The sequence below is a fragment of the Ovis canadensis genome, chromosome X (assembly GCF_042477335.2).
Source record: "Ovis canadensis isolate MfBH-ARS-UI-01 breed Bighorn chromosome X, ARS-UI_OviCan_v2, whole genome shotgun sequence".
In the NCBI taxonomy this organism is placed as follows: Eukaryota; Metazoa; Chordata; class Mammalia; order Artiodactyla; family Bovidae; genus Ovis; species Ovis canadensis.
In genome coordinates, this window is record NC_091727.1 from 81,907,755 (window position 1) to 81,928,812 (window position 21,058).

At 53.4% G+C, this 21,058-nt stretch overlaps 1 protein-coding gene across 12 annotated transcripts; it reads left to right on the plus strand.

Annotated features, from left to right (window-relative positions):
- Positions 1-4,025: 4,025 nt before the first annotated feature.
- HAUS7 (HAUS augmin like complex subunit 7) lies at positions 4,026-20,876 on the plus strand. 12 transcript variants are annotated; one of them, XR_011446174.1, is made up of 11 exons: positions 4,089-4,235; positions 5,097-5,212; positions 9,228-9,295; positions 11,395-11,456; positions 14,049-14,140; positions 14,403-14,561; positions 14,665-14,761; positions 15,187-15,405; positions 15,589-15,745; positions 16,355-16,469; positions 20,576-20,876. XR_011446174.1 is itself a non-coding variant. In XM_070290501.1 (11 exons), exons 1-11 carry the CDS (start codon positions 4,128-4,130, stop codon positions 20,644-20,646), a joined length of 1,236 nt encoding a protein of 411 aa, XP_070146602.1. In that variant the 5' UTR covers positions 4,089-4,127; the 3' UTR covers positions 20,647-20,876. The 12 variants fall into 12 exon arrangements, 11 of the variants coding, with proteins under 11 accessions (XP_070146609.1, XP_070146608.1, XP_070146602.1 ...); XM_070290501.1 differs by having other exon boundaries at positions 15,617-15,745; XM_070290503.1 differs by having other exon boundaries at positions 15,199-15,405; positions 15,617-15,745.
- The last annotated feature ends 182 nt before the right edge of the window (positions 20,877-21,058 follow it).

The following is a 21,058-nucleotide window of genomic DNA, read 5'->3' on the forward strand; positions in this document are numbered from 1 at the left end:
TCCTCTTGTGCCAGCAGACATGCTCAATGTGGACACAGGCTGAGAATGAGAACGTTCCTGATGGTTTTCATCAGGCAGCTCCTAGGCTGACATTTTTAGCCAGCCAGGGCTAGGACCAGAGACCTTAAGACTCCCCCAAGCCTCCTCTCCAGGCAGGTCCATGTCTGTCAGGCCCATAGACACACCTCTGGGGTCCTCCAGACTTACGCCACCCCAGTGCATGGCCAGAGCCTCTGGGTGAGTGAGTGGCAGCCCCCCAAAGGAAAGCTAGTGTCATTCTTGTTCCCAGAACCCTTCTGGTCTGTTGCACATGACAAAGTTTAGGGTCCCTGCAGCTTTGAGGCTCTTCCCAATCTCATTGGTAAGGGTTCCCTGTGTTCATGTCCTATACCCCTCCTCCCATCCATGTGAAGATGGTTTATTTTGGAGTGGGCTTCTGGCTGGCACAGATGGCGAGGGCTGGCTGCAAGCCCTGGGCACCTGGGTGGATGGGTGACCAACAGTCCAGCCTGCTGGCTCAGTCTGGAGCAGATGAGAGAGGTCCAGGAAGAGGGTAGGCAGGGAAGACAGGGGACGGGGGGCGGAGACAGCCCTCTCACTTTGCCTCTCCTGGAGAACCTTGAACTCAGACCTTCCTCAGCCTGGCCTCATCACCCCGTGTCATTTCTCCCCCAGATCCAATGCCAGGCCCAGCCACTTACTTCTACAGAGTGCCTCAACCCATAACTAATGGAATTATTCCCCTGAAATCTCTCTCTCTCTCTCTCACACACACACACAGACATGTGCCCTTTTCTCAGGAGCCTGCATTTGGTGCTCACCAGAGGATGTGGTGAGGAGTCCTTTGATCTCATTTTCTTACTGGGGAATCTCAGGGGTATGGGGAGTGGGCACTGGAGGGATCCTCCATCCCTCCAAACCTCCCCTTTCTTGGAACAAGGCCTTCAGTCTGTCTCAGAGGCAGCCGAAGCAAATCTGCTTTCTCTTCCTTGTCTGTGTGTGTTAGTCTGTGTCCAAGTCTTTGCAACAACTCTTTGTGACCCCATGGACTGTAGCCTGCCAGGCTTCTCAGTCCATGGAATTCTCCAGGCAAGGATACTGGAGTGGATTGCCATTACCTTCTCCAGAGGAGATTTCCCTGGTGGCCCAGTTGGTAAAGTGTCTGTCTACAATGTGGGAGACCTGGGTTCGATCCCTGGGTTGGGAAGATCCCCTGGAGAAGGAAATGGCAACCCACTCCAGTTCTCTTGCCTGGAAAATCCCACAGACGGAGGAGCCTGGTAGGCTACAGTCCATGGGGTCGCAAAGAGTCGAGGACGACTGCGTGACTTCACTCACTCACTCTCCAGAGGAACTTCCCAACCCAGGGATTGAACCGTCACAGGCAGATTCTTTACCATTTGAGCTACAGGGACGTCTCTTCCTTACTGGAGAGGTAAACCTTGAACTTCCACTTTCTTTGATTGGCTGTTGAGGGGGGGAGCTGGTTCAGATTCCCCCAGCACCCTGGGGTCTGCTGCTAATGGCAGCTGCAACTTTGGGGCCGAGATGCCCTTGAGGCCATTCCTCTCACCTGATGCCCTGTACAGCTCCTACTAGCAGCCCACTGCTCCAGGGCAGGGAGGCCATGGGGCGAAGCCACCTGGTTGACTATACATTTCGGTGCACAAGGCAAGGTGTGTCACGTGGCTGGCTGCCTCAGCCACCACCGCTTGCTGCCAGCCCATCCCTGACACAGTGAGGCCAGTACCTGTCAGCTGGTCTCATTTTCCAGCCTCTTTTCCAAGCACTGACACATGGCCAAGTTTCCCCCATGATCAGGAGTTTGGTTCAGTTCTCAGGTCTGCGCAGGGCCCTGCAGTCTCTGCTGACATCCGTGCCCCCCACACCCAGCCCCATCCCCTCTCAGGCGGACATTATCCTTCAGCTCTTGACCTGCCCAGGCCTCCTGCACAGAAGCCAGGAGCTCTGGGCAGGCATGCCCCCTAACAGAGTTGTCCACATCCCTCCCTGCCTCCCTGAGCTTGCATACGTCCCAAGACAGAGAGCTCCCTCCCTTTTCCCAGGCAGCCAAGCTAGTGTTTTTGACAGTGCCCTCTGAGAGCAGTGCTTCCTTGTATTGAGTTTGAGTCCACATTTCCAGAGGCGTCTACCACTCTGCAGTCCGTTCTAACCCACCCAGAGAGGCCCAGTAGTCTCTGTTCCCACCCCAGTCCCCAGTCTTTCCAGTGGATGAGGCTTGGGAGGCACCATGATTTGGGGGTGGTGTGGGAGGGGAAGCTGAGACCTGCTGCTGCCATTTCTATGAGCTAAGGGCTGGCCAGTGGGCTCTCCATGCAGGGGACGGACCTGAGTGACCCTTTGAGATGGTCTTCTCCCATCAAGGCCCTGACAATCCCACCACGTCCTATCCTGTGCCATAGACAGAGCTGCTGAGTCGGGAAAGGGCTGTTTAGACTACTGGCTCCATAGAGCTGGGTGGAGAAGGGGAATTTTCTTCCAGAATACACAGGGGCTGGTTTCTTCCTGATCTTCAGGAGCAGAGGATATGGGTAGGGTGGGGAGGCCACCACACTGCCATAGTTTCTCCCGCCAAATTCCCTAGTCCTAGGAAAGATCCACAGAAAAACCCACAAGAATTTGAATGTCTGAGCTGGGGCTGTGATGGAAATGAAATTTTTTAAAAAGAAAGAAAAACAAAAACAGAAAAAGAGGGGAAAAAAGGTTGAAAAAAAACCCCCAAAACCTGAAAGCCCCCCTACAGCCTTCAGTGGTGAGAAGAGCCCAAGTCAGCAGCCACATTGGAGGGGGAAGGGACCTTACAGTGCTTTTGCAAATCTCTGAGTCCCTGGGTCCCTAGGCTGGGGCATCCTTCAGCTCAAGTGTAGAGGCTCTGTGTTCTCAGAATAGCTTGGAATTCCAAACCATTCACTAGAGAATCAGGCCCTGCTCCACAAGGCCAGGCTGGGGTCCCTTCTTTTTAGCCCGGACTCCTGCCCATCCCTTCCTTCCAGAACATGGCTGAGCCCTCTCCTGTCATTCAGAGGACTGAAGTCGCCTCCTGCCAGGTCCCTAGGTCTGCTGGCCTAGTCTAGCCCTGCCCCCTGATGCCACCCTCCAGGAGATGGCAGGATGGGGCACTGAGCAGGGATAGACTCTGGAGAGAATCAAGGAGGACTGGCAGCAGCTCCTTGCTGCTGGTTTCCCACTCCCTGAGCATCAGCCACCCTCCATCTCCTTCGTACCTCATCTGATCAGCAGGTCCCTGGGATGTGGGCATTCTATGAGCTGGGGGTTTTGGAGGTGTGGCAGAGGACAGGCTGACAAATGTCATTTCAGACTCTTGAGTTTGAGGGGCCTGAGAGGTGCAAAGACATTTGTAAGTGGCCTGGGCACGAAGGAGACACAGAACCTTCCAGAAGGTCAAAGACAGACTGGAGGAGGGGTGGGTGAAAGGAGCATAATAATAGTAAACATGTACATAGTGCTTTTCACATGCCAGGTATTGCCCTGGGTATTTTATTGAAATTATTACCTCATTCCACGCTCATAGCAACCCAATGAGGTAAATGCTCTCAGTATCCACATTAGGTGCGTGCAAGGAAGCACAAAGAGGTTAGGTAACCTGCCCAAAGACACACAGCTTGGACCAGATTCGAATCCACAAAACCTCTAACTACAGCTGTGAGTGTGGGCAAACGGAAACAGAGACCCGCGCTGGAACGTGGGACGCTGAAGTCCCAGTTCTGTCCCGTCACCCAGGTTCCCCCTTCATCTTTCCGCGGAGAAACCGCGGGAAGAGGGCAGGAGCGCCCTCTCCTGGAGAATGCTCTTCCTGCCGCGTCCTCCGCCCCGGGCCGGCTGGCGGGAGCCTAGCGCGAGAGCCTGGGACCGAGCGCTAGCCCCGGCTCCTCCCGCTTTCCTCGAGGTCTGCCTCCTGGGCGCAGACGCTGCCCAATGGGAAGGCACGGTGGAGGGGGGGGGGGGGGGCGGGATGCGTCTCTGCGCAATGCCCCGGCTATTGCGCAGGCGGGTAGGCGGGAGGGACACTAGACTCGTGATTGATTGGTAGCTGGGCCGGCCAGTCAGGCGGGGGCGTGGGCAGGGCGCGGTCTCGAGCGGGAAACATGGCCGAGTTGGGTCTTGGCGGTGGCTACGCTGGCGGCGGCGGCTACGAGGGTGAGAGTGACGACAGCTCGTTCCAGGCGGCCCTAGAGGTCTTCGCGAAGCTGAAGGTGCTGCGAGGCCCCGGGAGCTGCCCCGGGGCGGCGGGGTCTGGGCGGCGGGGCTGCAGCAGTCGGTGGCGCCTCTGCCGGGGGGAGGCTCGTAGGCCGTCCGTCTCCGCTCCCTGGGCGGCCCCAGGCTTTCACTTTGCTGTCTCCATGGCCCGTGCCTAGGAGTTCAGGCGCCTGAACTTGAATCCCGCGGATGCTTGAAGGCTTGGCGTGCGGCAGGAGTGCAGGGGCGGGCGGCGGGGGTATGGGGCTACAAAACCTGGCTTCTAGGAGGAGGTCGCAGGTCTGGGGGAGACAGATGGGCGGAGTGCATGCCTCCGGCTTTGAGTTTTCTGAAGTAAATGCCGGTGACAGCGGTGGTGAAGACACCCTCCCCGCGAGGTCAGGCGGCGGCCCCGGGGCTGTGACCCGCTCTCCCCTCGTCCCCTCTCCTTTCCCCTCTGCGACACCTCTCCCCTCGCCCGCCCCCTCCCCCACCGTCCGCCTCCTCCCCCCCGTCCGTGATCGGCCCCGTGGGCCCTCTCCCGGTTCCCTTTGCTCCACGGCAGATGTCGGAATCTCGCCATAACCCATAGTTGCTACCAAGTCAAACTACCGCTCTTGCCTCGAGGGGGCCTCGGAAAAGGACGCGAAGTGGTGGGCACCTGGAGCTGCAGATGACGGGGACTGAACTCTGGGCGTGATCAAGACCGCTACCCGTGGTCCGTGGCCAGGAGTCTGTGTCACCTGCCTGGTGGCTGCTTGGCGGCTGGGAACGTGTGTGAATGGAGGTGCACTGAGAGCGTGATTACTGCTCTGCGTTTCAACCTTTCCCTGATGTTGCCTTTCTAAAATTTCCTGGCTTTCCCTTTCCTTGTTTAGGACCTCAACTGCCCCTTTCTTGACGGTCTTTATATCACAGAACCAAAGACCATTCAGGAACTGCTGTGTAGCCCCTCGAAGTACCGCTTGGAAATCTTGGAGTGGATGTGCACACGGTAACAACCTGCTTTCTTCCTCCCCCACCCTTGGAGTACACAGACACCACTCAACCCACAGGGGAAGATGGGGTGGTTTCTTTATATGAGAAGGTGCCCACCGTCTTTAGTCACCTGCTTAGATAAGAAGTGAAGCCGTGCTTGGATCTGGGAAGAAAGTGCCCTGGAGAGCACTTCAGCTTGTCTCTTCACAGACGTGCTGTAGCTGAGCTTGGCTTCTGAGCATTTTTTCTGGCTGTAACTACTACTTTCAGAGCTGGCAGGGATCTGGGAAATGATGTACTTCAGACCTTTCATTTTCAGACTGAGAAGCTAATGTTCAGAGTGGAGTCAAGAACCATCTGGGGTCTTACTACTGAGGAGTGGCAAGCCAGGGCCAAGACCCCATTTCCCAGTCCTTTGGGTCATGGTACCATTCCTCAGACACTGATGGGTGTCCGCAAGGAACTGGGGGTGCAGAAGGCTGAGGCACCAATCCCAGTGTCTTTCCACCAGCAGCTCCCAGTACTCTGGAGAGCCAGACAGGACAGCAGGCCAAGACAAAGCCAACAGGCTGAGGGCTCTGGCAGGGGTGTGCTCAAGAGGCTATGAGTATCCAGGGTAAAGATGGACACGTTTTGCCCTGGGACCTGGAGATTTTCTTTAAAAGGAGACAGGATGTGTGAGCCAGGTCTTTGAAGGCTGTATAGGATCCTATATGTGTGCCACACAGGGACCTGGGCAGACTTGGCTTCCCTTGCACGGTGCCAGGCACACACAGACACACACACAGCTGCACCATGTGTCCAGCCACTAGCCTCAGGTCACAGTATGGTGTTGCACATACTTGAGATGTGCTCTAGGGTCTGAGGTGACAAGCGGGCACACAGACACATGCTCACCTGGGGTACCATTCCTCAGACACTGATGGGGGTCTCAAAGGAACTGGGGGTGCAGAAGGCTCAGGCACCAGTCCCAGTGTTGGGCACACTTCTGTTGTCTGAGTACTGGGATGTTGGCATGGAGGAGGTCGCGTTTGATCTGGGAACAGGTCATGGTGGACACTGGTTTCCATAGGAGCGAGGAGTCAAGGTGTGGGAGAGAGAACCAGGCAGCAGTGGCTTGAATGGCAGAAAGAATCTGGGACCAGGGGAGTGACATGTGAAATTGGCATTTTTGGCAGGGTGACTTGGGAGTTCTGTGGCAGATGGGTTTGGAGGGGAGAGGCTAGAGGCAGGTAAAAGACTGGAGCCTGGCTTGGAATGGCAGTGGCTCATGTGACAAGCACTTGTTGGTCCTGGAAGGGCTAGTGCCTGGTGCAGGAACCTGGGATAGAACTGAGGATGGCCTGGGCTAGTTTGGAGATCTTGAACACAGGAAGGGGGCCAAAGTCAGGCCTTAGAGAGGCTCTTGTGGGAGGGAGCCCAAAGTTGCATGGCCCAGGTGGAAACTGGGGACCAGGTCCCTCAGCTGGCCAGAGAGGTGATGGATGAGAGTCTGGCTGAGGCCCTCAGATGCTTTTAGTGCTTTTTTAAATACAAGAAACAATCCTTTTAAGAAGCAACCAAAGAATGTCCAGTTGATTTTTATGATCCCAAGCTGGCAGAAGTGCTGTAGGCCTCTTGATGGCCAAAGAGTATTTCAGAGTCCAGTTTCTCCCAATTTCGTCTTGGCTTGTTTGCACACGGCTTCACCATTTCAGCCTCGTTTAGGTCCACCTATTCACCTTCCTCTGGGTAGAACCTGGGAACTGCATGCAGCATTGACTGGGGGTGGGGTTGGGCATGGTGGTCTTGGTGGCTCGTATGCCAAGCTGGCCCTCAGCATGGGCAAGGCAGAGCCAGGGTCCCTGGATCACTGAGTTCAACTCTTGTGGGTTTCCTTGGTGCCTGAGGAGCTTTATTTGCTTTCGAGACCTTGAGCACCGTTAGCTTCTGCCCTGCTCCCTGCTGCTTCAGGAAAAGCAATGTTAATGAAAGTCCTTTCCGAGTGAGGTCACTTAGGCTTTTGGGAATTTATTCTTGAGTGTGTTGAAGTGGTTTGCTGTGGTCCAGCCTAATGGATCAGTGAGGGCTCCCTGCTCTCTGGCGCTTTGTGAGTGGGAATGTTGCCTGGCAACCAGGCCCAGGGCCAGCCTCCCAGCTTTACACATGGTGGCACTTCCCTCTCCTGCCCCTTCTTGCCCAGCCCTCTTTGACAGAAAGAATGGGTGCCTTAATGAGTAATTTAAGACAGGTGGCACAGCTGAGGCTGTTGTCCCCCTCCCTCTTCCCTGCAGTCCTGTGGTGGGGGGCGGGGTGTCAGGGTGGCCCCACTAGCTCCCAGGGCCCCCCCAGCCTGGTTGGGGCAGGTATGGCCACAGGGAAAGAACAGTGAGCCTTTTCCACTGAACACCTGCGCCGTCCTTTCCCACCATGATGATGAGAAAGTCAGCAGGTCCCCAGGGTGAGGCCTGGGCCCCGACCCTGGTAGAGCTGGGTGGCTCCCTGGCCAGCAGCTGGAGCGCCCTTCACATAGCCTGACTGCTACGCCATGTCTGGACCTTGGGGCTGGGGTTGCCATGCTCAGACTGTGCCCCCTCATGGAGAAGACCCAGTGGGAGACTTGGGCTGTGTGTCACTTGTGACGCCTGCCGTTGTATTGCATGTGGTCTGTGTCTGGAAATGGTTCTGCGCATCAGCTTGGTATCTTCTTTTTAAAAATTACTTATTTTAATTGGAGGTTAATTGCTTTACAATGTTGGAGTGGTTTTTTGCCATACATTGACATGAATCAGCCACGGGTGTACATCCTGAACCCCCATCCTGAACCCCTCCTCCCACCTCCCTCCCCATCCCATTCCTCAGGGTCATTGCAGTACACCAGCTTTGAGTGCCCTGTCTCATGCATTGAACTTGGACTGGTGATCTATTTCACATATAGTAATAGACATGTTTCAGTGGTATTCTCTCAAATTATCCCACCCTTCACCTTGGCATCTTAAGGCAAGATGCTTACCAGTGGCCACTCTCCTGTTATCTGTGTGGTATTGTCAAGGCTGGGGCTCCACCAGGCCAAGGGGACAAGTGGAATGGCTGTCTCCCCATCTGGGAGGCTGGGACTGTGATCCCACAGCCCACCATGCTAGGAGCCCTCAAATGGCTCAGAGCTGTGACCTTGGGTAGCATCATTGCCTGTTGACTTATGTTAGTTTAAGAACAGAAAACGCCCCTCTGTTGAAAGAGATAGGCATGGGCCTTTACTCATGAATTAGTCTGTGACAAGAGGCTGTGGTCATTCATTCGTAATGCTTACCAGCCACCTCTTCAGTGCTGGCTGCTGTGTTTGTTAGGGCCAAGAAGTACACAGCAGAAAGTTGGCTCCTGGCCTCGGTGAGCCCAAAGTCTGGGAGGTGAGAGCCCAGCGGAAGGACTGTGTCCAGGATCTGCAGCGATGGAGGAATGCCATCGTGGCTGCAGGAGGGTCCAGCCTTCCCGCGGCTTCCCTGGGGCGGCAAATGTCAGCCAGTGGTGGGCTTCACCGGATCAGCTGGAGCCAACTCAGTGTGCTTGGCTTGGGTGGGAAGAAAGCCCTGCAGGTGGAGAAGGGCAGTCAGCCACATGCAAGGAGAGGGGCCCAGGCCCGGCCTGCAAGGATGCCAGACCAGGGAGGTCCTTTTTGCATATTCTCCAAACAGACCTGCACCGTGATTGCAAGCAAAGCCAGCCCCTGGGTTCCTCTTGGAAAGGTGTCAGAGCTCTGAGGAATTCAGTTTTCTTTCCTCTTGGGCAGTCCTTTCATGTTTTTATTGTGAAAATTTTAATGTCAGTACTCAAATTCACGTTTCCAAGGTGAACTTTCAGAAATAGTTTGGTTTTGTGTTTCGCTGATAATTTATGGAGTTGAAATCACATAAGATTATCCATTTTCAAGTGAGTTTTCCAGTGCCATTTAGCACCTGGATATGAAGATTCCCTTTTGAGAGCATCTGTAAGGAGAGGTGTGAGGGCCTCCTGCAGCCCACTCAGGCCTGACTGCTTTTGCTCTTTGCCTGCAGGGTCTGTCCCTCCTGGCTCGACAGGTTCAGCTCGCTGAAGGGGATGTCAGCCGAAGTGAAGATCCAAGGTGGGTCTCCTCCGTTACAGGAATTTTGTGTTGAATGGTGGATTCTGGCCATTCTAACCTGGTGCATGGCCTCCTTAGCAGATTGGTAGATTGTACAGTGGACTGGTGTTTTCAGTGGTTGTCCCCAGAGCCTTCTGGGATCCGCCCTCCCTTGTGTCTGTGAAGGAGACCCTGCCAGCCCATCCACTAGGGTGCTGGGGGGCAGAGACAACCGTTCTTGCTTATGCCACCAGTGATCAGGCTGCGTTGTGCTTGGGTGTGTGTGCGTGCCTATGACATGAGGCATTCCTAGGCAGGTCTCTATGGGTGCTTATCTTGGAACTGCTTCTTTTTAATCCATTTTTGGCAGAAACTGCCCTTAAGCCAGCAACGAGCACTAGGTAAAGGGGAGCAAATTGCAGTCCTGAAGGCGCTGGCTTGCTCTTCACCCACACAGCAGTGTTTCTGAAGGTCCATCCTTCTGTGAGTCTGTGTTTGCCTCACCCCTGGCCTAGGGTGGGTGAGCCAGACCCCAGATTCCTGATCCGTGCCCCTGCTGGCCCTGCCACATTAGTTATCTGGGGTCTGTCCCGAGGCTGACACAGGTTGTGTCTCGGTGCCCATGGAGGCTGGGCCAGCCTGGTCAGCTGGTCACAAGTGAATCCTTGAACATGCATGCACAGGTACCTACCGTGGTGTTACCATTCCTAGCCTCAGTTTCCTCTTCGGTAACATGTGGGTGAGCAGCTCAGCCTGGCCCACCCTGTGGGGGTGGGGCCTGGGTGGCAGAGCAGGTGGTAGATGTGAGTGCTTGAGGAAGAGTGTAATTGGGAGAAACTGTGACACGCGGAAGAGGGATTAGAAGTCACCCGTTCACATTTAAGGAGCACCCGCTCTGCACCCAGCACTGCTCTTGAGGAGCTTACTTGCTAGCTAGGAGACAGGTGATAACACAGTAGGTGGTGACGTTTCTCAGTGTATCAAATGCTGAGAAGCACCATAAACAAAGATAGGTGAAGGCAGGGTGGTGCTCGGGTGGGCTGGGAGAAGGGTGGCACTATTGACATAAGATGGCTGGGGGAGGTCTCCCTTTTAAATAACAAGAGTCACATGGGAAGGAAGGAAGTGAGGCAGGCAGATCTCAGGAAGAATAGTGTTTGGGGTGAGAGAAAAACAAGCACCCAGGCAGGAGGTAGGAACAGCCAGGAGGCCAGGGTGGCTGCGGTAGAGGGCAGAGCAAAGGGCCAGGGCTGGGGCGAGGTCCGAGGGGCGACAGTGCCAGACCAGGCCAGGGCTGGTGGACTGCAGAAGAACGTGGGCCTGTATTCCAAGAAGGGCCGTATAATCCTGACTGTGGGCTTAACAGGGAGGGTCCCTAGCCCGCTGTGCTGAGATGGATGTGGGATGCTGGAAGAGGGGAATGCTGCCCAGATCCTGGATTTCTAGTGAAGGGACCATTTGCTGGACTTAATGAGACTCAGATGTAGGCATTTGCAGGGATTTGGGGTCAGGGGCTGCAGGGCTGGGTGGGATGTAGAGCTCGCACTGGCCCCCGGCTTTGTGGCTCCAAGTCATAGCCTACCAGCTGGTTCCTCAGAAAATGCCCAGGGTTCCCTGGAAGACATGGCCGAGGATTCCTTACACCCCATAGGGCCTCAGTTTCCTAATCTGTGAAATGGAAGAGTACCCACCTGCTAGGGTTGCCTGCAAGAGGAAGGGGTGTGATGGCGTGAAGGGCCTGTATGAAACTGACAAATGTGAGATGGTTCCTTGTGCTGTGGCTTGCTGAGGTGTCTGAAAGGGTGGCATGCGGCATCTTTGGAAGGTGCCCTGGCCTCTGTGGGCTCCTCAGGCAGCTGGCGGGCTTCTGCTGGAAGCCATCATTCCCTGTATGGAAGAGCATTGAATGCAACCTCTCATCGTAGGTGAGGAACCTAGCCCCCAGAGAAGGGCAGTGACCAGGTGTAGGTCACATAGCAGGAGGCCATGCTGGCACCCCAGGGTGTCCGCCACCTGCCTCCTTGTTGACCTCCTTTAGCAGGGAAGCACTTGGCTAGGGTGCCTGGCCTCCCCCTCTTTGGGTGGCTGTCTGTGGTAACTGGACCCTTGTGTTCCAGCAGAGATGGTGAAACTGGGCCATGAACTGATGCTGTGTGGGCTGGATGACCAGGAGCTCCTGAAGGTAAGAGAGAGCCCCCCGTCCCTGTGGGCAGGGGCCCTCCATGATGCTGGGGTGATTCTGGGAAGGCTCCTTCCCTAGGAGCCAGCATCCTTAGCCCCTGGGGCAGGAACCCATAGGATTCCTTTGGGTGGACCCCTGCCATTCCTAGGACAAGGTGAGGGGCTCGTTGAGGAGGTGGAGGAGGCTTTCTGGCTTACATGCCAGTAACTGTCATGCCCTTCCTCCCCCAGACAGCAGGTCCTTGTCATATGCCATCTCCCTGGGAAGGTGACAAGCAGCTCTCTCAAGGTTACTCTGTAACAGAGCCTGGCCTCTTGAACCCAACACTCTGGCTTCTGAGCCCATGTACTTTCCTCCTTGTGTTGCCTTTCCATACAAAGGCAGCCACCCTTAAACCTACTCTGAAACCCTGCCACCTCCTCTTAAAATTTAAGAAGCATACTTGAAATAATTATTTTCATGTTTTGGCTCTTAAAAATAACAATGCTCTGACTGTGCCTTATACATTTTTGACAGAAGATATGTTTCTAGTTCTCTTCAGTATATATGAATAGCTAGGAGTGGAATTACCTAACTTTCAGAATTCTTTGAATATGTTAAACTTTTCAAGGAACCCCAAAGTGTTTTCCAAAGTGGCTGTACCATTTCACATTCTCACCAGCATTGTGTGAGGGTTCCAGTTTCTCACATCATCACCAACACTTGTTATTTTTCATCTTTTTGATACGAACCATCCTGGTGGGTGTGAAGAGCTCACTGTGGTTTTGATTTGCATTTCCCTGATGACTAATGGTGTTGAACATCTTTTCATGTGCCTATTAGTCATTTGTGTGTCTTCTTTGGAGTAATGTCTCTATTTCAGTTCTTTTGCCCACTTTTTAATTGGGTGTTCTTTTTATTTTTGAGATGTAAGAATTCTTTATATATTCTGGATACAAGTCACATCAGATATTTGATTTATAAATATGTTCTCCCATTCTGTGGATTGTCTTTTCACTTTCTAGATGTGTCCTTTGGAGTTCAAAAGTTTTGAGCTTTGTTGAGAAAGAGTTTTGTATTTTTAGCTCTTATATTTAGATCTTTGACCTATTTTGAGTTAGTTTTATGTATGGGTGTAACGTGTATATCCAACTTCCTTCTTTTGTATGTGGCTGTCCAGTTTTTCCAGTTAATCAACCACTTATTGAAAATACCATTCTTTATTGAAAAGACCATTCTTTCCTCATTGGACTGTTTGGGCATCTTTGTTGAAAATCGATGAATGTAAAAGTGAGGCTTTATTTCTGGATTCTCCATTCTATTCCACTGATCTGTATGCCTGTCCTTATGCCAGTACCAGAAAGCCTTGATGACTATAGCTTTGCAGTAAATTGTGAACATGACAGTCCTCCAACTTTGCTCTTTTTCAGATTGTTTTGATTTTGAGGGGTACCTTGAATTTCCATATGAATTTTAGAATCAGTTTGTCAGTTTGTGCAAAACTGAGCTTTTAATGGAGATTGTGTTGAATCTGTAGATCACTTTGGCGAGTATTACCATCACCCCTAATAAGTCTTTCTATCCTTGAACATGGGCTGTTGTTCCATGTAGTTCGGTTTTCTTCAGTTTCTCTTGGAGACGTTTTGTAGCTTTCAGCGTATAGGCTGTGAGGGGCAGCTTACCCTTTCCTGGGCTGGTGGGGCTCCTGGAGCCCGTCTGCTGTGGAGGGGCTGGTGTGCAGCCTGGGCCACCGGTCAAGGCTTTGTGAGATCTTGAGTGACACTTGGTCTCATGTTTCTGCCTAGGCTTTCCTCCATCTAGACAGTGTCCCACACCTCATCTCCTCGCAGGGTGCCCTTTGGGTGTATCATTCTGGTTCGGTGTTGTTTGGGGCTGGTTGGGAGAAGGAGGCAACACGAGGTAGTGATGCCCCCAGTGGCAGGCCAGGGGGGCATGGAGGTGGAGATGCCAGGAGCTTGCAGAGGCACCGGCCCTGTCCCTGTGGCTATGTAGATGGGAGCCAGGCTCACAGGGAGTGCTAGGCATCTGCAACCATGATGCTTGTGGACAGGAACTGAGCTGCAAACAAAAGAGCAGAATGTGACCCTGTCCGCCAGTCTGCTGCCTCCCCGGGGCTGCCTGGGCCCCCTTGGCCCTCCCCTTCTCAGCCCACCCTAAAAGCCACTGCTCACAGGGCTCTTGGAGCAGGCTATGTTTACAGCCTGTATTCACACAGGCTCTCCCAGATTAAATTTGCATCATGGGGCTTGGTCTCGGGCCTCTCCCCCTTTCTGGAAGGAGTTGAGCTCTAAATTGGACTGCTCCTGGCCGGGCATCCCAGCTGCTTTTGGGGTGGGGGGCTGACTCAGCTGCTGCTCAGGGACTCTGGCTGTAAGGCTTGGCTGCTTGTCGCCTATGGGGGAATGAGTCCCTGTTGGCCACGAATTAGCAGATGCGACGTGGCCACATCCACCGCCTGTCTTGTTGTGCCAGGGGCCCTGAGCCTGTCCACAAGCCTGCCACGTGGAAGCCTGGGGGGCTGCTGGCCCGTTGGGGCAGCAGGGGGCCCCTGGCACATTGGGCTAGTGAGTACATGTGCCCTTCCCTGCCCAGGGCCGGGCCTGTGCCCAGAAGCAGCTGCACTTCATGGACCAGCTGCTGGATGTGGTCCGCAGCCTGAGTGTCGGCGGCTCCAGCTGCCCCAGGTAAAGGTTGGCACAGGCCCTGCCCGAATTGGCCGCCAGGCGCCCTTGCTCCTCCAAGCCCCCTGGGCACATCTTCCCAGGAGGAACCCCCCATGCTCCATCCCAGGGGAATGCAGGCTCACCCCACCGAGGATGGATACCTGGGCTGTCCCTGCAGGTGGGCAGGCTCTCAGAGACTGGAGGAGATGCCTTATCCTGGCCCCTTAGCTAGTCTTGGCTGGTCTCTGGCATTGACAGCGTGGCCTTGGGGCTGCCTTTGCAGTGCAGAGGAGCGCTTTGAGGACACCAGGGAGAAGACCGAGGGGTTGCTGGGGGAGCTCTTCTCCAGCTCTTGCCTGCAGATGCTCCTGAGACCCAAGTGTGAACCATGGCCTGTGGACGTGCAGCCCCTTCTTGACAAGCAGAGTGATGACAGGCAGGGGTAGGTTGCCTTTTGGCTGGGACAGAGCCTCCTGTGCATGGTCCACAGGTGCCCCGATGCCCATGATGGCACCAGGCAGAAGTGACCCCTTGTCTCCCTGCAGGGCCAGCCCCTTGGTCAAGTCGGAGGAGAAGAAGATGGCAGAACTGGCCCGGCAGCTGCAGGAGAGTGCCTCAAAGCTTCAGGCACTCCGGGTGGAGGTGAGGCTGCGGGGGTGCTGCATGGGGCCCCCGCCCATGTCCCAAAGCCTCAGACAGCCCTGTCTCTCCGACGACCGTGTCAGGAGGCCTGAGTGAGGTGGCACACATGCCAAACGGCCCAGCTTCTCGAATGTGATGGCCGGAGAGGGGAGGCTTTTCCAGGAGTGGAAAGGACTGGCTTTGGTGGGGAGCCCTATGCCAGGCCTGGCAACCTGGGCTTTTCCTGGGCTTTCTCCTGCTACCCTCCCTGCAACCCTGGACCTTTCCTCATTGCCGCTAAGGTCCTCAGGAGGACGTTGAGGTCCCTGCAGGCCTCCAGTCTTCCATTCATCTCCCGGTTTGTGGAAGCATGGAGTGGCCAGCAGACCCCCACTTCTCCTGGTGCCCCATGGCAGGCGGGACAGCCTCCACCCCTGACTTTGCAGTGCTTTGCACAGCAAGGAGCCGCTCTGGGCAGCGCCCATGCCAGCACCCTGGACCAGAAGCTGCGCCTGGTCATCTCTGACTTCCATCAGCTCGTCATTGCTTTTCTGCAAGTCTATGATGGTGAGCTGCGCGAGTACTGCCAGCGCCCAGGCCCCTACCTCCACCCATGTGGCCCCATTGTCCAGGCCGTGTATCAGACCCTGACATCGTGCAGCCAAGTAAGCATCACCCTTCCCCTGGCCCCTCCCAGGGGCTACTGTACCCCCAGCGAGGCACCTGAGGGTGGGGACTGGCTGATCTCCAGGCTCCAGGCTTAAGGCTGAAACTTAAAGGCAGGTTGGGGCTATAGAGGGGAGGAGGGGTGCTGGGGATGTCCCACTGTGGGTCCCCCTGCCCTTCAGGAGGGTGCCCACCAAGCCACAACCGCAGGCGCAGAAGAGGTGTGTGTGCTGTTTGCGCTGGGCCCCAGCTGACCGTGGGAGACTCTCATCCCAGCCTACAGCTTCTGTCCCGGTGTTGGCCTCAGCCTGTCTGCACAAAAGGCTCAAGCATTTCACGGTTTGTTTTTCCTTGCGTGGCCCAGAGCGGTGCCAGACAGACAGACGGATGCTTGCCCGTCTTGGCCCTTGACCCAGTTCGGACAGACAGGAAAAGGCAGCCTCACACGGCTGAGCTGATGGCCTCAGCATTGACTCCGCTCTCCGGAGCCCAGACTGCTAGCTTTGGTTATGATTATGTGCACACTTGCCACACATGACACTCTGCCATCGACTCAGGGCTCTCATGGTGCTGGCCTTGGCGTTCTCACAAGAAAGCTCCCAGACTTCCGAACCTCTGACCAGCTTGTTCTTTGCTATTCTACAGCAGGCTGAGTTAGGGCACAGACCTCGCCCATCAGAAAGGCCCTTTGACCTTGGGACATTGACTTTTGCACTGTCCATCTGTCCCCTCTACCCTGGCTTTGTGTGGCCTCAGTGTGGGGTGGGATCCAAGATAGTGTGGCGTCCCTGCAGGGCCAGGAGGAAGGGAGTTACACTGGGGAGCTCTGGTGGGTGACTGTCCTTGCAGCTGGAGGCAGGTGTTCAGTGTCCACCAGGGCGGGGAGCAGGAGATGCCTCCTGTGGGTCAGACAGCTGGCATTCAAGCCTACACGTTCCTCTGTTGAAGCTGTTGAAGGCAGCCGTGGAAGTCACTAGCACCTCGGTGAAAGCCGTGCAGATGGCGAACCAGCAGCATGACGAGCAGATATGCTGGGGCAACAACAGCTCTGTCATGAGTCTAGGTATGTGGTCACCCCTTGCTGTGTCTGTGGCCACCCGATTGGTGGTCAGGGCCATCTTAGGGCACCTCAGCCTGCATTTGGGGACTGGTCCATTCCTGTTCTCTTCTTTTTATGATGCTTAAGGTTTTCCTTCCCTTAAAAAATGCTTTTGACAGAAAAGAAAACCATGAATGGTAGAAAATGGGGATTCTCTAAAGCTGTGCAGAAGGAAACTGAAAGCACTGCATAACGCAGTGGCCCAGAGGCAGTCTGTTCATGTTTTGGTCTGTTTCCCTCTATTCTGTTTCCTCTCATCATTTTTAAAAATTAATTAATTTATTTTAATTGGAGGCTAATTACTTTACAGTATTGTAGTGGTTTTTGCCATACATTGACATGAATCAGCCATGGGTGTACAGCTCTCATCATTTTTTATTTTTTGTATAAGTTGAATCTAATCACATCATGCTACACTATTATATTCTTTCCCTTGGACCTCATTTTAAGCATTGACCCAGGTTCTCAAAGCCATATTTCCAATCGTCAGACACTTCCTTTCAGACATGAGCTAAAATTTGCTCAACATTTTCTACTACTGAGCCTGTAGGTCACTTTCGATTATTTATTGTTATACTGTTCCAGCATTTACAATACTGACAAATGGGAATAATTCAAGGTTTTGTTCTTGGATAATGCTTGGGCACATACTGGTTATATGTATATTTTGGGACAGTATTTGTTGTTTCAAAACTTGGTTACAATGACATAAGGAAATGCATACTGTATAGTGTTAAAAGGAAAATGCAGGTTGAAAATGAAATACACAGTATGATCTTACTTCTCTAAAGGGAAAAAGTGCAGAGGAATCCATTGTGGGAGTTGAGTTACCACATGGATGTTGATTTTCTCTCTGTGAGTCAGAGGTGGATTCAGATTGTTTGTTATTCAGTCGCTAAGCTGAGTCAGCTCCATGGACTGCAGCAAGCTAGGTTTCTGTCTTTCACCATCTCCCAGAGCTTGCTCAGACTCTTATCCATTGAGTCGATGATGCCATCCAAGCATCTGATCGTCTGTAACCCCCTTCTCCTCCTGCCTTCAGTCTTTCCCAGGATCAGGGTCTTTTCTAATGAGTTGGCTGTTTGCACCAGGTAGCAAAAGTATGGGAGCTTCAGCATCAGTCATTCCAATGAGTATTTCCTTTAGGATGGACTGGTTGGATCTCCTTGCAGTCCAAGGGACTCTCAAGAGTCTTCTTCAGCATCATGGTTCAAAACCATCAATTCTTTGGCGCTCAGCTTTCTCTATAGTCCAACTCTCACATCCATATGTGACTACTGGAAAAACCATAGCTTTGACTAGACAGACCTTTGTTGGCAAAGTAATGTCTCTGCTTTTTAATATGCTGTCTAGGTTGGTCATAGGTTTTCTTCCAAGGAGCAAGCATTTTTAATTTCATGGCTGCAGTCACCATCTGCAGTGATTTTGGAGCCCAAGTATAAACTTGTCAAGAAAGTAAATTGTGTCAGTTTCCATTGTTTCCCCATCTATTTGCCATGAAGTGATGGGACCAGATGCCATGATCTTAGTTTTTTGAATGTTGAGCTCTAAGCCAACTTTTTCACTCTCCTCTTTTACTTTCATCAAGAGGCTCTTTAGTTCTTCTTCACTTTCTGCCATAAAGGTGGTACCATCTGCATATCTGAGGTTATTGGTATTTCTCCCGGCAATCTTGATTCTAGCTTGTGCTTCATCCAGCCCTGCATTTTGCATGATGTACTCTGCATATATAGTTAAATAGGCAGGGTGACAATATACAATCTTGACGTACTCCTTTCCCTATTTGGAACCAGTCTGTTGTTCCATGTTGGGTTCTAACTGTTGCTTCTTGACCTGCATGCAGATTTCTCAGGAGGCAGGTATGGTGGTCTAGTATTCTCATCTCTTGAAGAATTTTACAGTTTGTTGTGATCATTCACTTTGTTTCCTGTTTCTTTATCCTGTTCTCCAGCCTTCACATATTCTGCAGTGAGCATGTATCACTCAGGGAATTTTCCTCTGATTGTCAACCTTTAAGAAAGGTCACAGTGAACTCGTTTCAACAGTTGAGGTTCCACGTGAGGTTCTGCCATCGTGGCAATGAGGCCAGCTCCTCCCATTTGTGGGGCTAGCTTTGTTGTTTCTCACCTTCCTGCTATTGGGTAAGGTGAAAATTGTGTCTGCATTTAATTTTAAACTTTGTTTCTGAGTAAGTTTCTTCTTCTTATGGAAAATACACTCAGAGAAGGTTTTTCGTTGTTGTTGTTTTTTGTTATAAGAAAAAAGCAGCTTTAGGGAGGAGTCTTAACTCAGGGTTAGACAAGTGAAAAGTTGCCTCTGTCCCCTGGGCTGTGGCAAACCCCCTTCAGTCCATTGCTACTGACTTTAAAGCAGATAGTTGTGTGACCACAGACCAGGCTAAGAGATGGAACATGCCTCGCACACTAGCGACTCCATCAGCCACTTCCTGCCTGCAGCTGAGTGCTGGCCCGGCTTGGTGAGGATTCTCTCCCGGTGCCTGCACCTCCCAAGTGAGGGTCTGTGATCGCTCATGTTCATTGACATATAATGGAGGCCTTGGTGTAGTCTCTTCAGTCTTCCGTTCTCAGATCTGTCTTGCCCTTTGGCTCTTTTGATAGTCTTGGTGTGGGGTCACTTTTGCGTTTCTCCCATTTGGAGTTGTATGAGCTACTTGGGTTTATAGCTTCATGGTTTTCCTCCACACTCAGCCAGATGGCTGACAACGTTTCCTTCCTCCGCACCTCTGTTGGTCTTGCCTTAAGGTCAAGTAGAATCACGGGCTCAGGGACTTTGCAGGTCTCTTCCAGACACCCGCACGGCCCCAGACACTCGTGTGGACTTCCATATTCCCAGGACCTTTGCAGCTCTTCAGAGCCCTCGTGGGCCTCTCCTGCCCTGTTGTCTCCTTCTGCACTTGCTGCTTTGTCTGTGTTTGCTCCAGCCCTTTTCCATCGCCAGAGGCAGTGGTCATTCAGAGAAGAGAACTTTCCAGCCAATTTGAATGAACATACTCAGCATCTTGTCCACACATACTGAGGAAACTGGAAAGAACCAGCAAGGAGAACTGCAAGCAGACACTCTTAGGCGTTAAGCATGGTTGTCAAAGTCTTCAGAACAATCCATGGAGAGAGTTAGGCAGATCTTGAGTAGAAAACATCTTGAGACTCAAGAGACAAGGGGCAGATAAACAAGGGCAAAGAAAAACAGCGCAGAGATGGGCTGAGATCTCTGACGCTGAGAAAAGAAGGAAGGAGGAGGGAGGCGGTTGCAGAGTTGAGGGCTGAGTCCAGACCAGAGGGAGCCCCAGGACTCACTCCAGACCTAGCCTCCCATAATCCATGGTAGCAGGGATGCAGTGTTGGGGGCCCAGGCTTCCAGAGACAGCACAGCTTGGCCTAACCCTGAGTCAAGAGAAGGCCATGTAGCACTGAGGGCCTGGGACAGAGGGGCGACATGTGAGCTAAGGTATATGCCCAGATCTGGGGGAGCCTAGGAGCAGGACTGGGGCATCTGGAGATTGGGAAAATCTGAGGACTTAGTAAAGGGAAATGACACCCCTGAATCCTATCTATATGTAAGAGAAATGTGAGCGCCCTCAGAGGGAGTGGTGGTGAGTGGGAAGGCTCGTTGGGGCCAGGCCTGTCTCTTCTCTGTGAGATGCCCACCCAGCCATCACCCCAAGGCTCACCCTGTGGTGCCCAAGCTTCACACTCACTCTTGGGATGGGCAGAACCGAACACCACTTGCCAACCTTATGGGAGGGCAGAGGACGGGCCGTGGAGGCGAGCTCCTGGAGGATGGACTCGGACAAGCTGAAGGAAGGGCTGATCAAAATCCATACAGCATTCGAATCATGAACCTCCCTGACTCCTGGGTTCTGTGGAGAGAGCCGGTCAAGCTGGTGAATCCCAGCCTGGGAACTCTGCCTGGGGCCCCCAGGGGATTCCATCAGAGCTCACCAGGCCCTGGCCCCCTTGGGGGCTCCTGGCTCAGCCCATCGAGGGGTGCCCTGGGCCCAAGGACAGCTGGACTGACTGACCTTACTATTTTCCATTCTCTTTCATTGGCAGCAACCAAAATGGAAGAGCTAACCCAGCAATATAAGACCTTCAGCAACTGTCTGCGCAAAGGCCCGCAGTAGCCTGTGAGCAGTGAGCTCCACCCCGAAGAGCCGGGCAGCAGCAGTCAGTTCCCTTGCCGTGTAGACACGGCCTCTAGCTGCTCAGCACCTTCAGCTCTTTGGCGAGGGGTGGGGGTGTGGGTGCTGTGAGGGGAGGGTAATGTGGGGATGGTGGGGGGTGGAGGTAGGGTGGGGTGGGGCGGGTTTGGGCATTGTGAGCTGGGGCAAAAAGAAAGCCCAGGTTTTAAGAAGTTGCCTCCAGCCTGCTTTTTTGCTTCTGTGGCTCTGCCTGACTACCTCCCTGCCCATCCTGCCTGCCCCACGTTCCAGTGCCCGTTAAGCCTTTTGGTGTCTTGTCACCACTCCTGGCTGAATGTGACCACGGCCTCCCCCAGGCCCTGATCCGCTGCTTCTTGCCCCTGACCCTGGGCTG

Coding starts and splice junctions, on each gene's coding strand:
- HAUS7 (XM_070290500.1), top strand. CDS start 4,128: ATGGCCGAGTTGGGTCTTGGCGGTGGCTACGCTGGCGGCGGCGGCTAC. Junction 14,562..14,664: donor CAGAGTGATGACAGGCAGGG/GTAGGTTGCCTT, acceptor GTCTCCCTGCAG/GGCCAGCCCCTTGGTCAAGT. Junction 14,762..15,186: donor TTCAGGCACTCCGGGTGGAG/GTGAGGCTGCGG, acceptor CTGACTTTGCAG/TGCTTTGCACAGCAAGGAGC.